At 50.9% G+C, this 19,325-nt stretch overlaps 1 protein-coding gene across 1 annotated transcript in view; it reads left to right on the top strand.

Moving 5' to 3' along the window:
* The window catches only part of MYO7B (myosin VIIB), a 118,837-nt gene extending 100,998 nt beyond the window's left edge, over positions 1-17,839 (top strand). The window contains exons 26-46 of the mRNA XM_006876207.1: positions 638-757; positions 1,434-1,607; positions 2,463-2,690; positions 3,727-3,894; positions 6,461-6,578; positions 6,656-6,782; positions 8,526-8,692; positions 9,694-9,875; positions 10,636-10,766; positions 11,084-11,241; positions 11,729-11,882; positions 12,459-12,614; positions 13,465-13,570; positions 14,518-14,631; positions 14,895-14,982; positions 15,616-15,722; positions 16,161-16,346; positions 16,565-16,681; positions 16,942-17,025; positions 17,207-17,326; positions 17,723-17,839. Coding sequence (XP_006876269.1) covers positions 638-757; positions 1,434-1,607; positions 2,463-2,690; positions 3,727-3,894; positions 6,461-6,578; positions 6,656-6,782; positions 8,526-8,692; positions 9,694-9,875; positions 10,636-10,766; positions 11,084-11,241; positions 11,729-11,882; positions 12,459-12,614; positions 13,465-13,570; positions 14,518-14,631; positions 14,895-14,982; positions 15,616-15,722; positions 16,161-16,346; positions 16,565-16,681; positions 16,942-17,025; positions 17,207-17,326; positions 17,723-17,839 — 2,922 coding nt within the window. The remainder of the gene's footprint in view (positions 1-637; positions 758-1,433; positions 1,608-2,462; positions 2,691-3,726; positions 3,895-6,460; positions 6,579-6,655; positions 6,783-8,525; positions 8,693-9,693; positions 9,876-10,635; positions 10,767-11,083; positions 11,242-11,728; positions 11,883-12,458; positions 12,615-13,464; positions 13,571-14,517; positions 14,632-14,894; positions 14,983-15,615; positions 15,723-16,160; positions 16,347-16,564; positions 16,682-16,941; positions 17,026-17,206; positions 17,327-17,722) is intronic.
* Positions 17,840-19,325: the final 1,486 nt, after the last annotated feature.

The following is a 19,325-nucleotide window of genomic DNA, read 5'->3' as shown; positions in this document are numbered from 1 at the left end:
TGACTTCTAAGTAATATATGGAAAATGGAGAACCTCTAAAAAGAAAGTAAAAGTCACCCCATGCCCAGAGGTAACTTCTACTATTTTCTCTTATGGTGTTGTATGGTGTTACATTGTCATGTTAGTGACTGTACAAACAATCAATTGGACTTCCTCACCTGTCCTCTGGCAGGCAGCAGGAAGCAGCTTTAATGCCATCTATTAAATTGTTGTCCTAAAAGATACTTCACTTGTTGATGGCCATTTATGAGGCTTCCAGTTGTTCATTATTAGAAATAACACCGGGATTTAAAATATGTACATGACAAACACACATACACAAGGGGTTTTTTAAAAGTTTGTAGAAAAATGTCATTGTCTTTTCATTTCATTTTTCAACAAAGTTTTTGAAGCCCCCTGTATATATTTTAATATGATTTTGAATTATTGGTTGAGTATGAACATTCTAAGACTACACATATTGCCAAACTGCTCCCCAGAAAGATTGCACTGATTCATATTTCTTCTTAAGTGTGTGAATGCCCATCTCAGCATACCTGCACCAACACTGAATTAATCATTTTTAAAATCTTTGTTTGGGCATTAAGTAAAAATTATTCTAAGTGTCTTCCTCTCCTCTCCTTTCCTCACCCACTAGTATTTGCTGAATTTCATTGGTAAAGGACCGGCAGGCTATGGACCCTTCTGTGCTGAGCGCCTGAGACGTACCTGTGTCAATGGGGCACGTGTGGAGCCTCCTACCTGGCTGGAGCTACAGGTAGGTGCCAGCAGACGCAAGTGACAGGCAGTATGGATACCTTCCTTAGGCCAGGTCTTCTGTCCTACAACAGGAAGTGGCTGGGGGCTATTTCTTGCTGTAGCCCCTTCTGACTTCTTGCCACTCACCCAAGCCTACCATGACTCCCTCACTACCCACTTTATTTTACCTGCTTAGTTCATAACCTCTGGAATTTGCAGGTGAACTGGTAGCAGCTATGTTTGTAAGAATATAGCTCTCATTGACCTCAAAACATTCCAAATTAATGAATTTAGAAATTTGAGAGAGCTCTTCAGACCATGTTTCAACTTCACCAAAGCTCTGATCTGAAAGGAGCTTCTGGGGTGCCTTATAAACACACAGATTATAGGCATGAAAGAGGAGCATTGCTCCTAACCCTGAAGTGTCTCCCAGGTTAGTTAACAGATGTCATGGGTCCTCACAGTTAACTCCAGCAGATCCCTGTGGCTGGCACGTTGGGGCTTCAGAAGATCCCAGGCCCCAGGAAATATGGAGATGGGAAAGCAGGAGCAGTGGGTTTCAGAGAGGTACATAGGTGAGATGGGGACAGTGAGCTGGCCTTTACTCTGAAGTTCACAAAGCCAGGAGCCAGGCATATCCAAGCAGTAGCCAAGCCCAGGGGGCCGGGAGTCCTGAATCTCCATCTGTCTCTCAGGCAGTCAAGTCCAAGAAGCACATCCCAATCCATGTCATCTTGGTAACTGGAGAGACCCTGACTTTCATGGCTGACTCAGCCTCCACAGCTCGGGAAGTCTGCTTGCACATTGCCTGTAAGCAGGGCCTCAGCGACCATCTGGGCTTTTCTCTCCACGTTGCAGTGTACAGCAAGGTATTTCCTTTGAGTCTTAGCCATCACCCACCCACCCTCAGACATCCAGGCTTAAAAGGTCCCAAAGCTCAAGTCCTTACCCCATGACTACCTGTTCGGTGCATACACATGTCTACACAAACACAGACAGATACATATGTGCACACATATATATGCATGCATGAATACAATGTACACATATACATATATACCCACAGAAATGCCCTCACAACCAGCAACTTGCCCATCATCCTGACCCAGATGTTCACATATGCAACTCTAGCATCTGTACCTCAACCCCAACCAGTGTCTCTCTCATACCTGTCACTTCCTGCCATTGAAGTAGCCCAGTGTCCCCCTGCTCACTGCATGCACACTGACAGGGATTGTAGCCAACCCACACACTCATACATGCTGCTCCAAGTCATCCTCCACTGAAACTGCAGACTCCCATCCCTCTTACACAACTTGATGGAAAGGGTTACACTGACATGAAAGGTTACCTAAACCCTGCATGGCTGCTCACTCAGACACCCAGATTTCCACACCTGCAGCGTGGACACCTCAGACACAGACACATTCAAACCATCACACCACACTTTCTGCCACATCACCTCATCCAGGGTCAACCTGTGCATCCATTGGCCATACCCACTTGAAGAATCAACTCAGATATCCAGAAGTAGCTCCTGAACTCAGTGGAAGTAAATAGTGGGCAGCTTGACCCAGCACTTATGCTGAGTTCTGAGGTCCCCATCTTACAGGAGCAGCCTTTTGGTAGCAAGCACACCTTTCATTCACATGTACAGAGGTTGGGCATCCTGTGGGCTGTGGTTCCCAGCAGCCACTTAACCTGCTACCTGGTTCTGGCCTCAGTTCTGGTCACTGGGCAGTGGGCGTGACCACGTGATGGATGCCATTGCCCAATGTGAGCAGCTGGCCCGTGAGCGGGGTGAGAGTGAGCGCCAGTCACCCTGGCGCATCTACTTCCGGAAGGAGTTCTTCACCCCCTGGCACAACTCCAAGGAAGACCCTATCAGCACCGAGCTCATTTATCACCAAGTCATCCATGGAGTGTGTTCTGGCGAGTACAGCTTTGAGAAGGTGAGGGTCCTGAGAGAGAATTGGGTTCCAGGGGAAGCAATCAGTGCAACAGCCTGGGTTGCAGCAACTAGGAAGCACTTTGTGGAGGAAAAGTCTCATTAGAGTGAGAAGGCAGGAGGCAGGCAAGAACAGAATGTGGAAAGGCAGAGGGAAGTGGGGAGCATTGTCCATAGGAGCACCACAGACAAGAAGGAAGAGGATAGAAGGGGGACCAAGGAAGACAGTCAGACCCAGGCCTACCATAGCAACTGTTTATAGGACAGTGAGACCTGGTAGTCTTAGAACACAGTGGGAAGCTCTAGTACCTGAGTTCAGGTCCCACTTCTGCCTCTTCTGGGTATTGTGACCTTGGAAAGTCGTCTTTCTGAGCCTCAGACCTACATCTAGAAAGTTCCAAGTGAGACAGTGCCTATTTTGTAAGTTTGTTGTAACAATTAAGACTGGAAGCAGCACTGTACCTGCTCAGCAGGTGGAAACTTGAGAATGAGTTAGGAGACAGCTGTTCTTGAGGCTGGAGGCTGGGCCAGAGTCTTAGAAGCAGAATAGGGCGGTAAGAAGGCAGAGGTAGTGTAAGATTAAGCCCTGGAAGTAGGAAACTGATAGTGCACAGGGACTAGATGCAAGGCAGCTAGAAACTCTGTAAGGCTTTGGTCTCCCAGAAAGAGCAGGGTTGCTTAGAGCTGGGCTCTGACACAGGGTCCCACCTAACAAGTCCTAGCAGAAGCCTCTTTATCAATGAAGACTGAGGCCTTGTCCACATTTACCCAGCTGATAATACCAACATTGAGGCTCCTTACAAGCTTCTGTACTTCCTACCACTCCCTAACTCCCCAATGGGTGGTAGAGGACAAAGGGGGTCTCCTTTGTCTCACCTGCACTGAGTCCAGTCAAGAGATGTAGTGGTTTTATTCAGGGAAAGGCAGTTCCTGCCTAGAGGACCAGTTCCAACTGAGCCACTTGTCAGATCTGCTATGTTGGGGAGAGCTTGGGTAAGGGGTGGGGCCCATCTGCCACATTTGCCCATGGGGTTCTGCAGGAGGAAGAACTTGTGGAACTGCTGGCCCAGCACTGCTATGTACAGCGTGGCACTTTGATGGAGAATGAGGCCATCCAGGAACTGCTGCCCAGCTGCATCCCCGCCAAGCTCTACAGGACTAAGCCCCCAGAGAGATGGGCTAGCCTCGTTACTGCTACCTACAAGAAGGTCAGCCTCCCCACAGCCTGGCCACTCCTGGGAGAGTTGAGTATCTGCTCTGCAACCTCGATGCATCTACCCTACAACCTGTGTGTAGAGGAGATGGAGTCTTTCCATCTCTATTAACTGGCCTTCCCCCATGGACCCTCCTGGCCCCAAGTAGCAGGGAAACTTTGTTCACTACTACAGGCTCCTCTGTCATTCCTCTTTAAGTGATCTCTGGGTGTAGGTGGGACAGCCCATCCCTGTGCCTTGGACTTTTGGTCTGTGAGGCCATCCATAGCTGCTGACCACTGATCATGCTGTGACCTTGGCATTGAAGCCCTGTCCTTGAAGCCTTTCCCTCTTGACTCCTAGTCTCCACCAGCCCTTCTGCAGCCCTTCCCAGGTCCTGCATGCAGTCTGTTGGTCTGGAAAGCAGGAAAGCTGTTCCCCACAGCCTCCTATGTGGATGTAACCCAGAGCAGAGCTCTTCCAGAGGCTCACTAATGTCCCTGCCTCATGGCTACCCCCAGGCATCATTCTTATAGTCACCCTCCCCAGAAGAGATTGCTGCTGTGCTCCACCAAATTCCTACCTCAAGAAGGGATAGCAAGATACAACATCTGATTTCCCAGCCTAGCTTACATCCCTCCACTCTGTTGGAGTATCTTCCTCCCAGGGGTCTGCATAGCACAGCTATCTTCTGCATCCAGCTTCCATCAGTGTGGTTGCTGTAGGATAGCTGTGTATGTGGGGCCACTGAGGATACAAGCCTTGAAGTTAATGACTCCTGATTGCCCCGTGGCACTCTAGACCAAGAACAAGTCAGTAAATAAGAAGACCTTCCCTGCTTTGCCCAGAGTCAGACAGATAAATGCCAGGAAAGAGATGCAGACAAAAGACGCCATCAGAGCTCAGGGGAGATAGTCAAGAGAAACAGTCTCTGTTCTTTCATCCTAGATGGGGCATTTACAAAGTGGGCCTCATAAACCCATACTTTTCTAACTTGGGAAATGCTGCTTGCCTACTCTGCCCTACTCCTAGCAAGTCACAATGCACAATCACTTAGAAGCTCTGAGCAGTGCTGCAGTAAAGAAGCCTGGTTGGTTTGCTCTGTACTATTTCTCAAATGTGTTTGAGTGCAGAACTACTTGTTCCACAGATACTCATTAGCAACCCCTGGAAATATTCCTTAACAACAGGGATTCGGGACAGCAAAGCCTCCTAGATCATTTCTGGTGCTGTCCAGCCTCAGGACACTGAAAACATATACATGACAAAATAAATCAGAGAATATACAGACAGATACAAAGAAAAATATGGCATCACTGATAATACCACATCAGAGAGATCATCACATTGTGGTCTTTAACCTTCGGGACTGGTTTCTGCTCAACTATGTAAAACTAAGATATGAGTATGTCTATGATTATAGAGAGATAAATATACTTAAAAATAGGACCATACCATATCGACAACTTCTAACCTTAATCACAACTTCACTCAATCACATTATATGGGGTGATCTTTCTATGTCATTAAATGCAACCTCTGTCTTTGTTCTCAATGCTCTTTAGGACTTCATTGCATTAATGAGCTGTAGTTTACTTCACCATCCTTTTGATGAGTGTTAACATTATTCCTCATTTTTCATTATTAAAACCGTAAGATTGGCTGCTTTCTATACACTAGACAGTTGTTACACGAGAAAAATTCCCTACGGTGAGATTCCTGGATCAAAATGTATGAATTCACTAAAATATTCAATGCATAATTCCCAAACTACCATATGAAGGTTATCCAGCCATTTTTTAAAGTAGAAGCAAGAGAATCGCATTTTACTTATCAAACTCTCAGTAAATAGAAAGTTCTGTTGTATATTATAGCCAGTTGTGGGTCAGATAGGTAAAGGAGAGAAAAGGGTGAAGGTGTCGGGAAAAGTAAATAAAGAGGGGCAAGGAAACTTGAAGACAGGGACCTAGAAGGAGAGGATTTGAGATGAAGGTATGAGGTTCTTGAGACACACCCTAAATATACCAAAGCAGATGTTAGAGAAGACAGGGGTGCCAGTGACACATAGACCCATCAGCCATGAATACGTATGCAAAGGCAAGTACAAGCAAGCACACACACATAGACACACAAAACACACACACACAGATATATGTGCACGGCAACACATACATGCACAGAGACACATGTGCAAAGAGACATGTATAAAAATATGAAAGACACACAGAGATACATGCACACAGATACATACACAATCTCAGTGCTAAGATATAATGAGCAATACCTCTACCTTGCAACCCTTTGGCATCCAGATGTTACAGAAGTGTAAAACCTTTTGTCTTCGCCAAACCATTTCATGAAGGGCATTTACCCAATGGAGGGGAAATAAGGGGTTGGCACCAGCCCACCAGAACATCTCTGGCCCCCTGAAAACTTCACAGAATGGTTCATCATAAAAGCAAACTTGAGGGGTTGGGACAGCGTGGGGTAGCAGGTGACCCAGGCAAGGCAGTGGAGGTGGATGGGAGGTGCCTTGTGGAGATGACACCAGTATCGCCAGCCTTGGCTCTTGCTCACTCAGGCACCATACACCCAGAAGCAGGCGACAGCACTGGCTGTGCAGGAGCAGGTAGTGGACACAGCTCGCCTGCAGTGGCCATTGCTCTTCTCCCGGCTGTTTGAAGTCATCACACTTTCTGGTAATGACACCTGAGAGGTTGGGGAAGCCTGGGGTCAGGGGCCAGCCCAGGCTTTACACCACCTTTCCTCCTTCCAGGCCCTCGACTGCCCAAGACTCAGCTGATCTTAGCTGTGAATTGGAAGGGGTTGTGTTTCCTGGACCAAAAAGAGAAAGTGCTTCTAGAACTCTCCTTCCCAGAGGTGACAGGCCTAGTCACCAACAGGTGGGTGGTCTGAGGGAAGATGTCCCAAATCACAACCTTAATTTTTGAAGCAGTGAATCTGGGGCATCTGAGGAAGCAGGGGTTCAGGGAGAGAGACAGGAGAGAGGAGGCTCCTTGTTCCCAGGAACCAGCTGGTGCTGGGAAACAAGGATCAATAGCTGTGGTGTGGTAGTCATTTTATGCCCCCCAAAATACTCCTGTGCATTAACATTGTCCCTTCAGTAATCTCTTTTTTAAATCCAGATCTACCTAGAGTCCTGGTATGTTGTGGATAAGCAACTGACTTGCTAACCATGAAGTCGGTGGTTCAAACGCACCAGTCGCTTCTTAGAAACCCTATACAGGGTCACTATAAGTTGGAACTGACTCAACAGCACTTAACAAGAATTACAACAACCTCAAAGTGTAGCCTTCTTGGTGCACATTTGTTTAGGAGGCATCTTCCCTCTTTATAAGGAGACCTGGTGGCATCATAGGATAAACACTGGACTGCCAACTGCAAAGATGACAGTTCAAACCCACCAGCCACTTCTCAGGAGAAAGATGAGGCTTTCTTGCACTATAGGATAAGCACTGGACCACAAGGTCAATTTGAACCTCAACGTGGTGATTCAAAACCACTAGCTGTTCCTTGGGAACCCTATATAGGGTATCTATGAGTCGGCACTTAACAACAACAACAAAGATTTACAGCCTCAGAAACCCTGTACAGGGTTATTAAGTGTCAGAATCAACTGGATGGCAGTAGGTTTGGTTTTGGGGTTTCCCTGTTTATAGAAGGTCTGGTGACACAGTAGGTTAAGCACTAGACTACTAACCACAAGGTCGATCAATAATCTAAACTCACCAGCAGCTCTACGGGAGGAAAGTGAAGCTGTTTGCTCCTGTAAAGATTAACTGTCTCAGTAACCCTATGGAGCAGTTCTACTCTGTCCTATAGATCGCTGAGTTGTAATCAACTATATGGCAGTGGGTTTGCCTCATCATGGTTATGAGCTACTCATGATAAAGGTATGGATCTCCTGGAGAAAGGCCTGAGTATGTGCAAGGCTAGACTGGGCCTCAGACACACCCAATCCCCCCACTCAAAACCTCCATGGCTCTCCATTAGGTTCTTCACTAAACACTTTGGGATTCCCTGCTCACACCCTCCCAGTGCCTCCTTTTGGCTAAATGACCCCTAGTGACCACTATGATTGATACATCTGTAGTGGATGTGCTTGGGCCATCATAAACTGAGGCTGACTGTGCTGAGCACTTTCTATGTATGCTCTGAAGACTTACAAAACCACCCATTCTGCTGATGAATAAACTGACCACATAGAAGCTCGGCAACTCATTTGAAGTTACAGGTTCTTGGGTGGGGGCCTGGGTGTTTCTGAGGTCCACAGATTTATAAGAACAGGTGCCCTATCTCATTTCTTAGGCTCTATATACTGCCCTATGGTGACTTTGTACTCACCACTACCTCCTCATCTCCCCAGAACTGACCCTCACATACTGGGCCTGAGCACATCCCACTGCCTCTGAGCTCAGGGCTTCAGGCCATAATCCCCACCCACCAGCTCCTACCCCATCACTTGAGTGGTGCTGATCTAGGCCCAGATGCCCTTGTCAGATTCTGGCTCTAGCCCTGGAGAGTTAGTGCCTCTAATCTGTAGCTCCAGAGAGTCCTCCCCTGTGGTGAATGTTAGGATGAAATAAGAGAGAGCAGAGGTCACCCAGTGTCCTTTGTCCCCTCAGGGCAGCTCAGGGCGGGCAGAGGTTCCTGCTCTCCACGCTGCATGAAGAGGAATACGAGTTTGCGACTTCCAACAGTGTGACCATTGCAGAGCTGGTGGCCATGTTCCTGGAGGGCCTGAAGGAGCGGTCCGTGTTTGCCATGGCCTTGGAAGACAGGAAAGCTACAGGTGTCCAGCAGAAAGGGGCACAGCAAGGGGCACAGGCCAGTTGATAGACAGGGCCACTGAGAAGGAAGAGATTACAGACCACTATGCTGAACAGCTTTGAGAGCGATCCTTCCCTCTTTCCATTGCTGTTTCCTAATCTGCAAAATGAGGCAATTTAAAAAGATGATCTCAAATCCTCCTGGGTAGATCTTGGCCCAGAGCATGGAGAAGAGTTAAGTCCTTACCTCCCATACCCCAGTGAACAGCCTAGATGCCCCCTGTGCTTTAACATCAGTCGCATTCTGTCACCCCACTTTATAGACACAGAACAGGTGCTCAGAGAAGAAAATAGCCAGCCCAGTGACAGCTGAGGGGGTCTGTTTCTAAGCAGTCCTTTTCTCCCCCAAGGCCTCCCTGCATGTCAGAGTTCCAGGGAAAGGGGAACAGAGGATTGAGGTTGTGAAAAGGATGTGGGGACACAGCCCCACACTTGCCCAGCCCTAGAGGGTACTTTGGAAGACTGGGGTAGTGAAGTCCATGCAGCAACTTCAGAACGTAAAGGGATTCCTGGGACTCAGAGAAGAAAGCAGGTAGTTACTGACCATTGTGCTGGCAGGCTATGGCTTGGGGTCTTCAGACACCCCTGAAAGTGTGATCTCGGTCCCTGTAGCCAGTCCCCACATCAGATTCTGGGAGGATGGGGGTATTCCCCTCAGTATCTCCATCTCAGAGGTCACATCTCAGAGGTCCACAGCCTCTGCTCTATCAGGCCCAGGACCGGAGACCCCATCCTGCACTTTTCCCTTTCCATCCCTGTCCTGCAGGCTGGCTTCTGTTTCAGGGTGAGGCTCTTGAGGTGCATGGGTGTTGGGAAGGGCCTGAGCACTGGATTCCAACTTGAACAACTGCTCTGTGCCTGTTTCCTAATTTGTTAAGGGGTCAGAAAAGCTAGAATATAGCTGGCTCTGCAGATCCAACTGAACAGTGAGTTTTGTCCCCATTTAAATGACCTACACTCACAGGTGACACCACCCTCCTGCCCTTCAAGAAGGGGGACTTGCTGATCCTAAAGAAGAAGCAAGAGCAGCAGGTCTCTGATAACTGGACTCTGGTCCAAAGTGACAGGACGGGTCAAACAGGGCTGGTGCCCACAGCCTGCCTCTACACCATTCCGACTGTTGTCAAGCCCTCGGAGAAGTTACTGGTAACCGAACATCACCTTTGTAGAGTTGGCCCAAGTTAGCATCTGAGACATCAGGTTATCCCATAGCCCCTAGCATCTGTATGAGTGATCATGACATTGGCACAGACTGTTTGGACAGTGTCCCCCACCATACTTAGCAGGTGTTCTGTGATGGAAGTCCTCTCCCTCCTCTCCCATTTGGGGACAACACCATCTTCTTCCCAGCCTCAGCCTTACTTAAATCCTGTTGTGGAGGCCCGTGTCTTCCTACCTTGGTGATAAACCCTACCCCAGCCTCCAAGACCAGACATCATGACTAGTAATGTGGAGCATTCCAATATGCCCATTTATTACCTACACTGTGCCTGCAATAAAAGTTGAACACAATAGTAGCTCTAGCCTCGGGAAGCACTGCAATTAATAGCCAATTAATTCCAAAGGTGCAAACTGCTTCCAAGAAGAAATAATGATTGTAATGGGTACATCTCCCTTAGGGGAGATGTTTGTGCTTTGGCCTGAAGGAGGGGAACCAGGCAACAGGGCCAAGATGAGAGATGCCCCTGAGGAGAGTTGGCCTGGGACAGAGGGGTCATGAGTCTAAAGAAACACAACTGACTGCATCCCAAATAGTGGTCAGGTCTCACAGCTATTAGTGCTAATCCCCCTCAGGGAAAGGAAACAAGCACAGAGAGGTGACCTGGGAGGGGTAGGCCAGGGGTAAATCTTGAGTAGGGACCTCATGGGTAGTGGCCCCTGAGTGCCCAAGTCTATGCCCCTACAGAGTCTGCTGGCCATGTCACCTGAGAAGCGGAAGCTGGCAGCCCGGGAGGGGAAGCCTGAAGAATTCTTGCTTGAGGAGCAGCCCGAGGAGAAACCACACACTCTGGAGGAATTCTCCTATAAACACTTCAGGTGCCTACCCAAGCCTGGCCCTTCCAAGGCTGCAAGAGACCACAGTAAACAGTCATAGAAAAGCTAAGAGGGATGTGGCAGCAGCCCCACTGAGCCCAGGGCAGCTTTCCCACACCAGTCCCGAGAAGTCTGAGGTGGTGACATACCTTGCAGATGAGTCCAGTGAGTGCAGACGGTACAGCCCCCAAGGGGTGCTCATTGAAGTCTACACTGTGCTTTACACCACACAGAGGGTGAGGAGGGGGCAGAGGGGCAGAAGAGGATCCAGGGGAGAGAAGCCATGAAACAGCCCTCATGCCTGGCCTCCATTCTGACAGGGCCCCAGAGAAGGAGACAGTCAGCAAAGCTATGCGCCCCTTGGCCCAGGCCCGGGGCCACCTGTGGAGCTACTCTTGTGAACCACTGCGGCAGCCTCTGCTCAAGTGTGTCCATGCCAATGCTGACCTGCGGGACTACGCCTGTCAAACATTTGCTGATATCCTTCTCAGTCAGCACTACTCCCAGGGCATGGCACCTGCACTCCTCCCTGTCCCCATAGCCATCCTGTGAGGGGAGCAGCCTCACACAACACAGGCAGAACCAGCGTGTGGGCCTGGAGAATGGATCAGTGTTGAACCAGGGCCAAGACTTAGTGTGGGACTGAGGTCAAGAAGGGTTAGTGTGCTGCAAGGTCCAAGGATTACTATGGACCCAGGGTTGAGGGTTAGTATGAGACCAGGTCAAAGGTCAGAGGTCAGAAGAATGCAGCATTGGATTGGATTGGAGGGGCCAGACCTTGATAGACTGAGGTTGGGGGTCAGAGTGGAGACAAGGTCATGGATCAATATCTATCCATGGGTCAGAGGATCCTTTTGGGGGCAGGAGTCAGGTCAGCATGGGGCCAAGTCAGCTGGCTGAGATGACAGATTTAGAATTCTTCTCCTGGGGGCCAGCCATAGCCTAGTTCCCCTTGACAGTCACACCCATCCTCAAGTACATGGGCGACTACCCCTCTCGACAATCCTGGATCTCCCTGGAGCTCACAGACCAGATCTTCTCATTGGCTCTCCAGGATGTGGCCTTGCAGGATGAGGTCTACTGCCAGATCCTGAAGCAGCTGACGCACAACTCCAACAGGTTGGTTGAGGGTAGGCACCACACATGGGCTGTCTATTTGTCTGGCCCTGGAAGTTATGCCCATCACTTCCCAGCTGGGGAAGCGGCAGTTCTTGGAAACTAAACAGCTTGTGAGGGGTACTCATAGCAGCACAGGAGGGCTAGTACCCAGGGCTTCCCTGCTGATTCCCCCACTAGGAAAAGACTCCTAAACTCTGCTTCCTCTCCACCTCTGAGGACAGTATGTTCCTTCAGGGAATGGGATTCTTTGGACCAGTGCCCTGCTCTCTCCAGTCTCCTGTGTGACTCAGCTGGTCATGGATCACTGAACCATGGTGTTGCTCTCCACAAAATGGGCACAGGTCCATTCCCCATCTCAGATGAGATTGTGGGCATGAAACCTTTACATGGTGTTGGGCAGTGTCTGTCATGGTGCAGACTTGCCTGGGCCAAGTACCTCTTTACTCAGGCAGATCTCCTCTTAAACATCTCACAGCCTCTCAGCAGGTCTCTTGACTTGCTCCCCAACATTTCTGACTGACTTCAGTGGGGAGCCCTCCAAGCTGACAGGTGCCACTCCTCATTCCCCTGCCCCAGGCACAGCGAGGAGCGGGGCTGGCAGTTGCTGTGGCTCTGCACAGGCCTTTTTCCACCCAGCAAGGTGCTACTGCCCCATACTCAGAAGTTCGTGGACACTCGAAGGAAGAAGCTACTGGCTCCAGATTGCAGCCGTCGTATCCAGAGAGTTCTGAGGTGAGCCTGATGCTAGCATTCTCACCAAAACTCTGGCCTGGCATCAGGAGTGTCCAGCAATGCAGAGTCCAGTAGATAGTGGAGAGGAGGGGAAGGTAACTCACCAGTAGGGCTGTCCTCTCCAGAAACTGGCATCAATGTGGGAAGACAGGACCAAACCACTGAGACTCAGGAAGTCAATGGAGGGTGACGCCAAGAGGCTCACAGGCAGCCGTCAGGGAGGTGTGTACCCTGAGTCATCCATTCTCCCACACTAGCCCCAGTCGAGTGTGGCTGTAGTCAGAGGCCTATTCCTCCCAGTCTGTGTGCACCTTACCCTTCCCAGAGTTGGAATGTTCTTCCTTGAATCAGTCTTGGTTTTTATCAGTACCTCCTGTTTTTGCTGATGTGGCTTCCTCAGGCTGCAGGGAAGGGGTGAGAACATGGTCTTGGCTCCATGAATTCAGCAATAGCCCTGACCATACAGGGGAAGGTGGACTGAGTCCCTTGCCCCTTGCTGATGTCCCTGCAGTGTGAGAACAAGAACACAAACCAGCTCAAGGACATCCATCAGCCCATCTGCCAGCCCCCTAACCAAGGAGCCCCTGGCCTGGACAACCTGTATTCCTCCAGGCCTGTCTCCACTGACCTCCTCTGAGAGTCACTTGTGTTGAACACCCTAGGCATGGGTCTCTCTCTAGATTATTCCTTGTTTTATTTCTTGCACATAGCTGGAAAGTCTCCTGTGTAAAGCAGATAAAAAGTAAAGGCACTCTTTCTCTCCACCCCTACCTCCCCTCCAAGTCTGGAGACCAGAGCTCGGTGGGTGAGGTAGGCAGTGTGGTGTCCACAGTGTCCTGTCCTGTTCTAGGGTGGGGCCCCGGAAGCAGCCCCCACACCAGGTGGAGGTGGAGGCTGCAGAACAGAATGTCACCCGCATCCGCCACAAAGTCTACTTCCCCAATGACACCAGCGAGGTGAGGTGGTCCTGCCCTTCCACACATCCTTCCGTCTGCAGGCTGAGCTGCACAAGGGTCTCAGCCTCCTGGGGACTGCAAATGCCTCTACCCTCTAGCTGATATGCAGAGGAAAAGCTGAGGGACACAGGATCCACGTGGGCCCATTGTCAGCAGTGTCTTGTTTCTGTCCTCCTGTCATTTCCATCTCCCCTAAGAAACTGTTCCCACAAGCCTGGCCTAAGTGCCCTGTGCATACCAGACCCTGGCTGGGCTGGGACAGGACACATGCTCTGAGACCAGCCTGCAGCATGGGCTGTGCTGATTCAGGCCCAATTTAGGGGATCGAGAGGATCATCGAAGAGGGCTAGGAGAAGCAAGGCATAAATTGGGCATTCCAGGCTGGGAGGCACAGCATGTCTGATTGGGAGGAGACCAGAAAGGTGGGTGGGGAAGCTGTGGTTTCTGAACTTGTGGGGCCCCAAAGGGCGTCTCTCTACAGATGGAGGGTCAACAGTTATGCCATTGCTAGGTGTTTCTAATGGGCAGAACCCTGTGACTGAGGCTGGGAGAATGAAGAAGTAAACTGGGAGGTGGAAGGCCCATCAGGACCTAATGGGGTGCAGAGGCCCCTAGCCAGTGAGCAGACATGAAGAGTGGGTAAGGAGGCTGAAGTGGCAATGCTACCCTCAGCCTACCCCAACAGCATTTTGGTCTCTGTAATTCTGCGATCATTTAAGTCCTATGGTAGAACATAGACCAGGACTCCTTGGTCCCTGGTAGTGACTAAACAATATAAACAACTAGTTAATTTTTGGAAGGTGTGCCTTGGCTCAGAGCAGGCCAACCCAAGTCTTAGGAAGCACAGCTGTTGGGTGTCACAGGGTTGTCCCAGGCTGACAGTTGGTCCAGGCAGAGTAACTTGGGGGCATCCTGGGCTAGGCCTCACCTGCCACCTCTCTGTCCAGATGCTGGAGGTGGGCACCAACATGCGGGTGCGGGACATGTGCCAGAACATTGCCATCAAGCTGCAGCTGGCCTCCTGGGAGGGCTGTAGCCTCTTCATCAAGATTGCTGACAAGGTATGTCCAGCAGGTGGGTAGGCGGGATGGGGCCTATGGAGGCTGCCCAGGACAGCCTGGGCCACAGTCACCCACCCCATTTGTGCTGGGTGGGCCCCTTGCTGACCTGCTCAATCAGAAAGAAGGCAGGTGCTAGGCCCAGAGTTCAGGCCCACATGACCTAACAGTGGTCTGGTCAGCATGGTCCAACCCCTACAACACCTTCTCTGGAGGCAGCTCCACCTACACTCCTTCCTGACTCACCCCTTACTTTCCTACCCCAGGTCTTCAGTCAGAAGGAGGGAGACTTCTTCTTTGACTCCTTAAGACAGGTGTCTGACTGGGTGAAGAAGAATAAGCCCCAGAAAGAAGGTGAAGAGGGGTCTCTGTGGGGTAGGGGGTATTTGAGGAGGGAGTACCTGCCTCTCTGAGGAGGGCTGCCTTTCTCTTTCCCTAAATCAGACTCACCTTCTCCCCTATACTCAGGCCTGTACTTGGGAAGAGTCAGACCCCGAGGCCTTCTGCATGGCTCCCATGCTCATTCATTCATTCATTTTTTCATGCCTTTTTGTTTATCCTGAGTCATGGGGAATAGTCAGACCCTGTGCCAGGCAAAAAGGGCACATATATGGTAATTCAGTCCTGCCCAGGAGTATTCTCAACTCAGGCAGGGGCAGAGCATGGAACAGACCCAGAGCAGATGGTGCAATGCAGGGTAATACAGGTTACACAGGGGCCAGGCAACTACTGACAGACCCAGCAACATTTCTGGGAAGGTGGTCCCACCCTATGCCTGAGGTTAAATGGAGACAACAGTCAAGGAGGAAGAAAGGGTGGGTGGCTTTCCAATCAGAAGTGCAGGAGCAAAAGCAGAATATGGTGGGCTGCAGGGGTTAGGTAGTGGGTGGGGTCCACAGCCAAGTCAGGTCTGCCGGGCATTGGGTGACCAAGGGCTAGAGTGGGGCTGAAAGATAGAATTGATGCTCACTGCTACCCCTTGCCCAGGGGCTCCGGTGACACTCCCCTACCAGGTGTTCTTCATGCGGAAACTATGGCTCAACGTGTCCCCAGGGAAGGATATAAATGCAGACATCATACTCCATTACCACCAGGTACCAGAGCCAAACTGCCCTTCCACTGGCCAGGCCATCCCCAGGCAGCCCAGCGTGGGTGTGCTTCCTTCCCTCCACACTCCTGCTCTGAGAAGTCGAAGTGTTAACAAATAGGGTACCCACCTCTCAGCAGAGGGCCGGCCAAGCCTGGGCAGAGTCGAGTGGCACCAGTGTCTGAAGAGAGCACCATTGCCAAAGATGGGGTGGGAGCCCTGCAGTCTGAAAAACATCAACCTGCACTCCATGGTGCCAAGCCTAGGGTGGGATGTGGGGGCTTTGCCCACTCAGTGGTTGTTCCCTAGCAGAAACTTCTCCCCGGAAAGCATTTGGTCCTCCTAGATGAGGCAAGTTAACCTGAACAGGAAAGAAGGACAGAACATGCAACTCACAACAGGGGTCTCATACCCAGCTGTCATGTACACATGTCTGTTGCTCCAGGAACTGCCCAAGTACCTGCGTGGGTTCCACAAGTGTTCGAGAGAAGATGCCCTACACCTGGCAGGTCTCATCTACAAAGTCAAGTTTGATAATGATCGGTCCAAACTGGCGAATATCCCCAAGATCCTGCGGCAACTTGTGCCTGAGAACCTTACACGCATGATGTCTTCAGAGGAGTGGAAAAAGGTGCTTGACAAAATCTGGGGAGGGCCTTGGGGTGCAGCCAGCTCACCCAAGGGCCCTGAACACATTCTCAGGATGGGGAGGGTATATGGGTCTGTGGGTGTCAGTTCTTCCCTGCTCTACACCACAGCCTTAGGGACCTTAGCCAGGGTGTCTCAATCTAAGCCTCTGGACCTATGCAGTACAGCCCCAGTCACCACCTCATTGCCCTACTTCCCCAGAGCATCCCTTTGGCCTATGAGAAGCACATGGACAAGACAGTGGAGGAGGCCAAGGTAGCCTTCCTGAAGTGGATCTGCCGTTGGCCTACCTTTGGATCTGCCTTCTTTGAGGTGAAGGTAGGCCTGCCTCATGCCCAGGTTCCCAAACTGTCAGGTCCTCAGCTCTGGCCTAGCAAACACATCTAGGTTGAAGGCCAGTGGCCAAATTTGGCAGAACCATGAGTGCTGAAATGTACAGGAATGTGTGTGTGAGAATGTGTGTATACATGTAAGTACATGTTTGCATGTATAAGTGTGAGAGTGTAGTCGTACATGTGTACAGATCCTGGAAGTTGGTCTCCTGGCCAGTCTGTGACCATCGTGCCCTCCCTCTCTAGCAAACCTCGGAGCCCTCCTATCCTGATATTGTCCTCATCGCCATCAACCGACAGGGGGTTCTGCTCATTCACCCCAAGACTAAGGTAGCATCATAACCTTGAGCAGGGGTGGGGGGTGAAGATGCAGTCACCTGCTCAAATGTCTCACACCTGCCTTTCTGCTCCTCAGTGCATGTGTGCATGCACATACACACACACACACATGGATTCCTGGGCTCAGGGATCAGACTCAGCCTCCAGACTCTGTCCACACTTGCTCCCACAGGAACTGCTCATCACCTACCCCTTCACCAAGATCTCCAGCTGGAGCAGCGGCAGTACCTACTTCCACATGGCTCTGGGGAGCCTAGGCCGGGGCAGTCGCTTGCTATGTGAGACCTCTTTGGTGAGCTCCAACCTAGACCCCATCCACACCCCAGGGAGTGGGGTACAGCCAATCCTGTCACCCACACCCTTCACTGCAACCAGGGGAGCTTCTCACTGAGGCCCATAAAGTGAACAAGGACCAGGCTAGTCCAGCAGAGATCTAGTTGGGGAGAGAAAGGGGGCTGGGAGAATCACTCAGAACCCGCCCACAGCCAGTGGCCACCCCATTGTGGGGTTCCCTGTGGCCCAGGGCTATTCTGTAGAGGCACCAGGTGTTTGACAAGCAGAAATGGGGATGCCCAGCCAGCAGGACTTTCCTTGTCCTGATGTACTGCTGAGGCAGAGAACCAGGGATGCTACCCCATGATGGCTTCTCGTACCCTGTGGCCTCTGACTCAATCCTGTCCATGTTCAGGGATACAAGATGGATGACCTGCTGACCTCATATGTGCAGCAACTCCTGAGCACCATAAACAAACAGCAGAGCTCCAGGGCCTCAGCCCTGGCCAGCCCCTCAGCACCTCCCCTATGAGGTTCAGGTTGCACTCCCTCAACTCTCCCCTCTGGGCCCACAGCCACAAGCCACCTCTACTGCTGCCTTCCAGGTGTGGCCCAGAGGAGGGAACAGGATAAGAGACCCTTTCCCAGAATGTTCAATAAACATTCATGGAGCACTGGGAAGTGTGTGTGTCAGTGAAAGAATGAGCAGGAAGGAAGGCTGGGAGTACTGAAGCGAAGGGAGTTTGGATGACAGTTCTTCCAGGGAATGACTTCATTCACCATTTCCCTCCATGGCACTCTACTTTCTTCACTCCTTCTTCCCTGCTTCTCAGACTGGGGAGAGGGTACCCCAAATCTCCAAGTCCCTCTGTACCTTTTCTCCTTCCCCCAAGTTGATGAGACACACAGCCCATTCTCAAAAGGTCATGTGCTCTGTGGTCAGTCCCCACAGAATCCCTTCCAGCCTCTGCCAAGCTGTGGGCAGAGCTAGATGCAAGAGTTGGCCACATGGGCTGAGAGGCCCTGCCTGAGCCACCATCCCCACTGTGCCACTGTTGGGCCTTGGTGGACTCAGCCTCCAACACTTCAGCCTTCCTGTTGATCTCTTTCCAGGCCTCAAGAGCAGTAGCTGGGGTCTTGGCCCCAACTCTTCTACCTATTCATCTGGTGCCTACCTTTCTAAACGGTCAACAGCTCCCACAGCTCCCAACGTTCCCCTCATCCTCTGGCACCCACCAACCACACAGAATTCTTATGTTCATGTAAATAAGCTTTTATTTGTGCACCATGCGAACATTATATACAGTTGTTGCCCTCACCAAGGAAGAAGCAGGGTTCACCCTGGAAGCAGGAACCTTCCCACAGGTGCTCCCCAAAGCACAGTACAGATCCAGGGGGCAGAGAAAAGCCAGGGATTCCTGGGGGCCACAGGTTGGGTTTCTGAAAAAAGACACCTGAGTGATGGGGAATGGAAATGGGTTATTGTCCCTCTTGTTGATTGGGAAGGAGTGGGTGGCAGAACTTTCTGGTTCTGTGTGGGCAGGTATCCAACTTGGCTGAGTGAGTGAGTGGGGGATTGCAGGGTGATTTTTCAGAAGCTCCCCAATCTACTTCTTGGTCCAGGGGCTCAGCCTCAGGCAGGGCTAGCTCCAGTTGTGGATACACACAGTACTACCTTGGGGAGGTGTGCTCATAGACTGAAAAAGCAAGTGAGCAGAGTGGGATCCTCCAGTGTGGAGGCTACATAAACCCACCAAGTCAGTACATGCTGGGCTGGTGCAATGGGGTAAGAGCTATACTCCACCACAGGGCTGGTGACCCCAGGATATGGGCTCCTGTCCCTAGTGGATTTGGGTTGAAACATGCCAGACAGGTGGAAATGGCTGTGGTGGAGGCAAAATGTAAGCATGGGCACAGGTTCGCCACCTCTGGGTCCCCCTGCCTCGGTTCCATGTAGAATAGAAGGAGAGAGAGGAGCAATAGCAAGAGAGGCGAGAAAATGGGAAGTGAGGGGAAAG

This window comes from Chrysochloris asiatica, unplaced genomic scaffold (genome assembly GCF_000296735.1).
Source record: "Chrysochloris asiatica unplaced genomic scaffold, ChrAsi1.0 scaffold00363, whole genome shotgun sequence".
In the NCBI taxonomy this organism is placed as follows: Eukaryota; Metazoa; Chordata; class Mammalia; order Afrosoricida; family Chrysochloridae; genus Chrysochloris; species Chrysochloris asiatica.
Note: the sequence above shows the minus strand (reverse complement) of the source record. Positions and strands in the feature narration are given on the sequence as shown.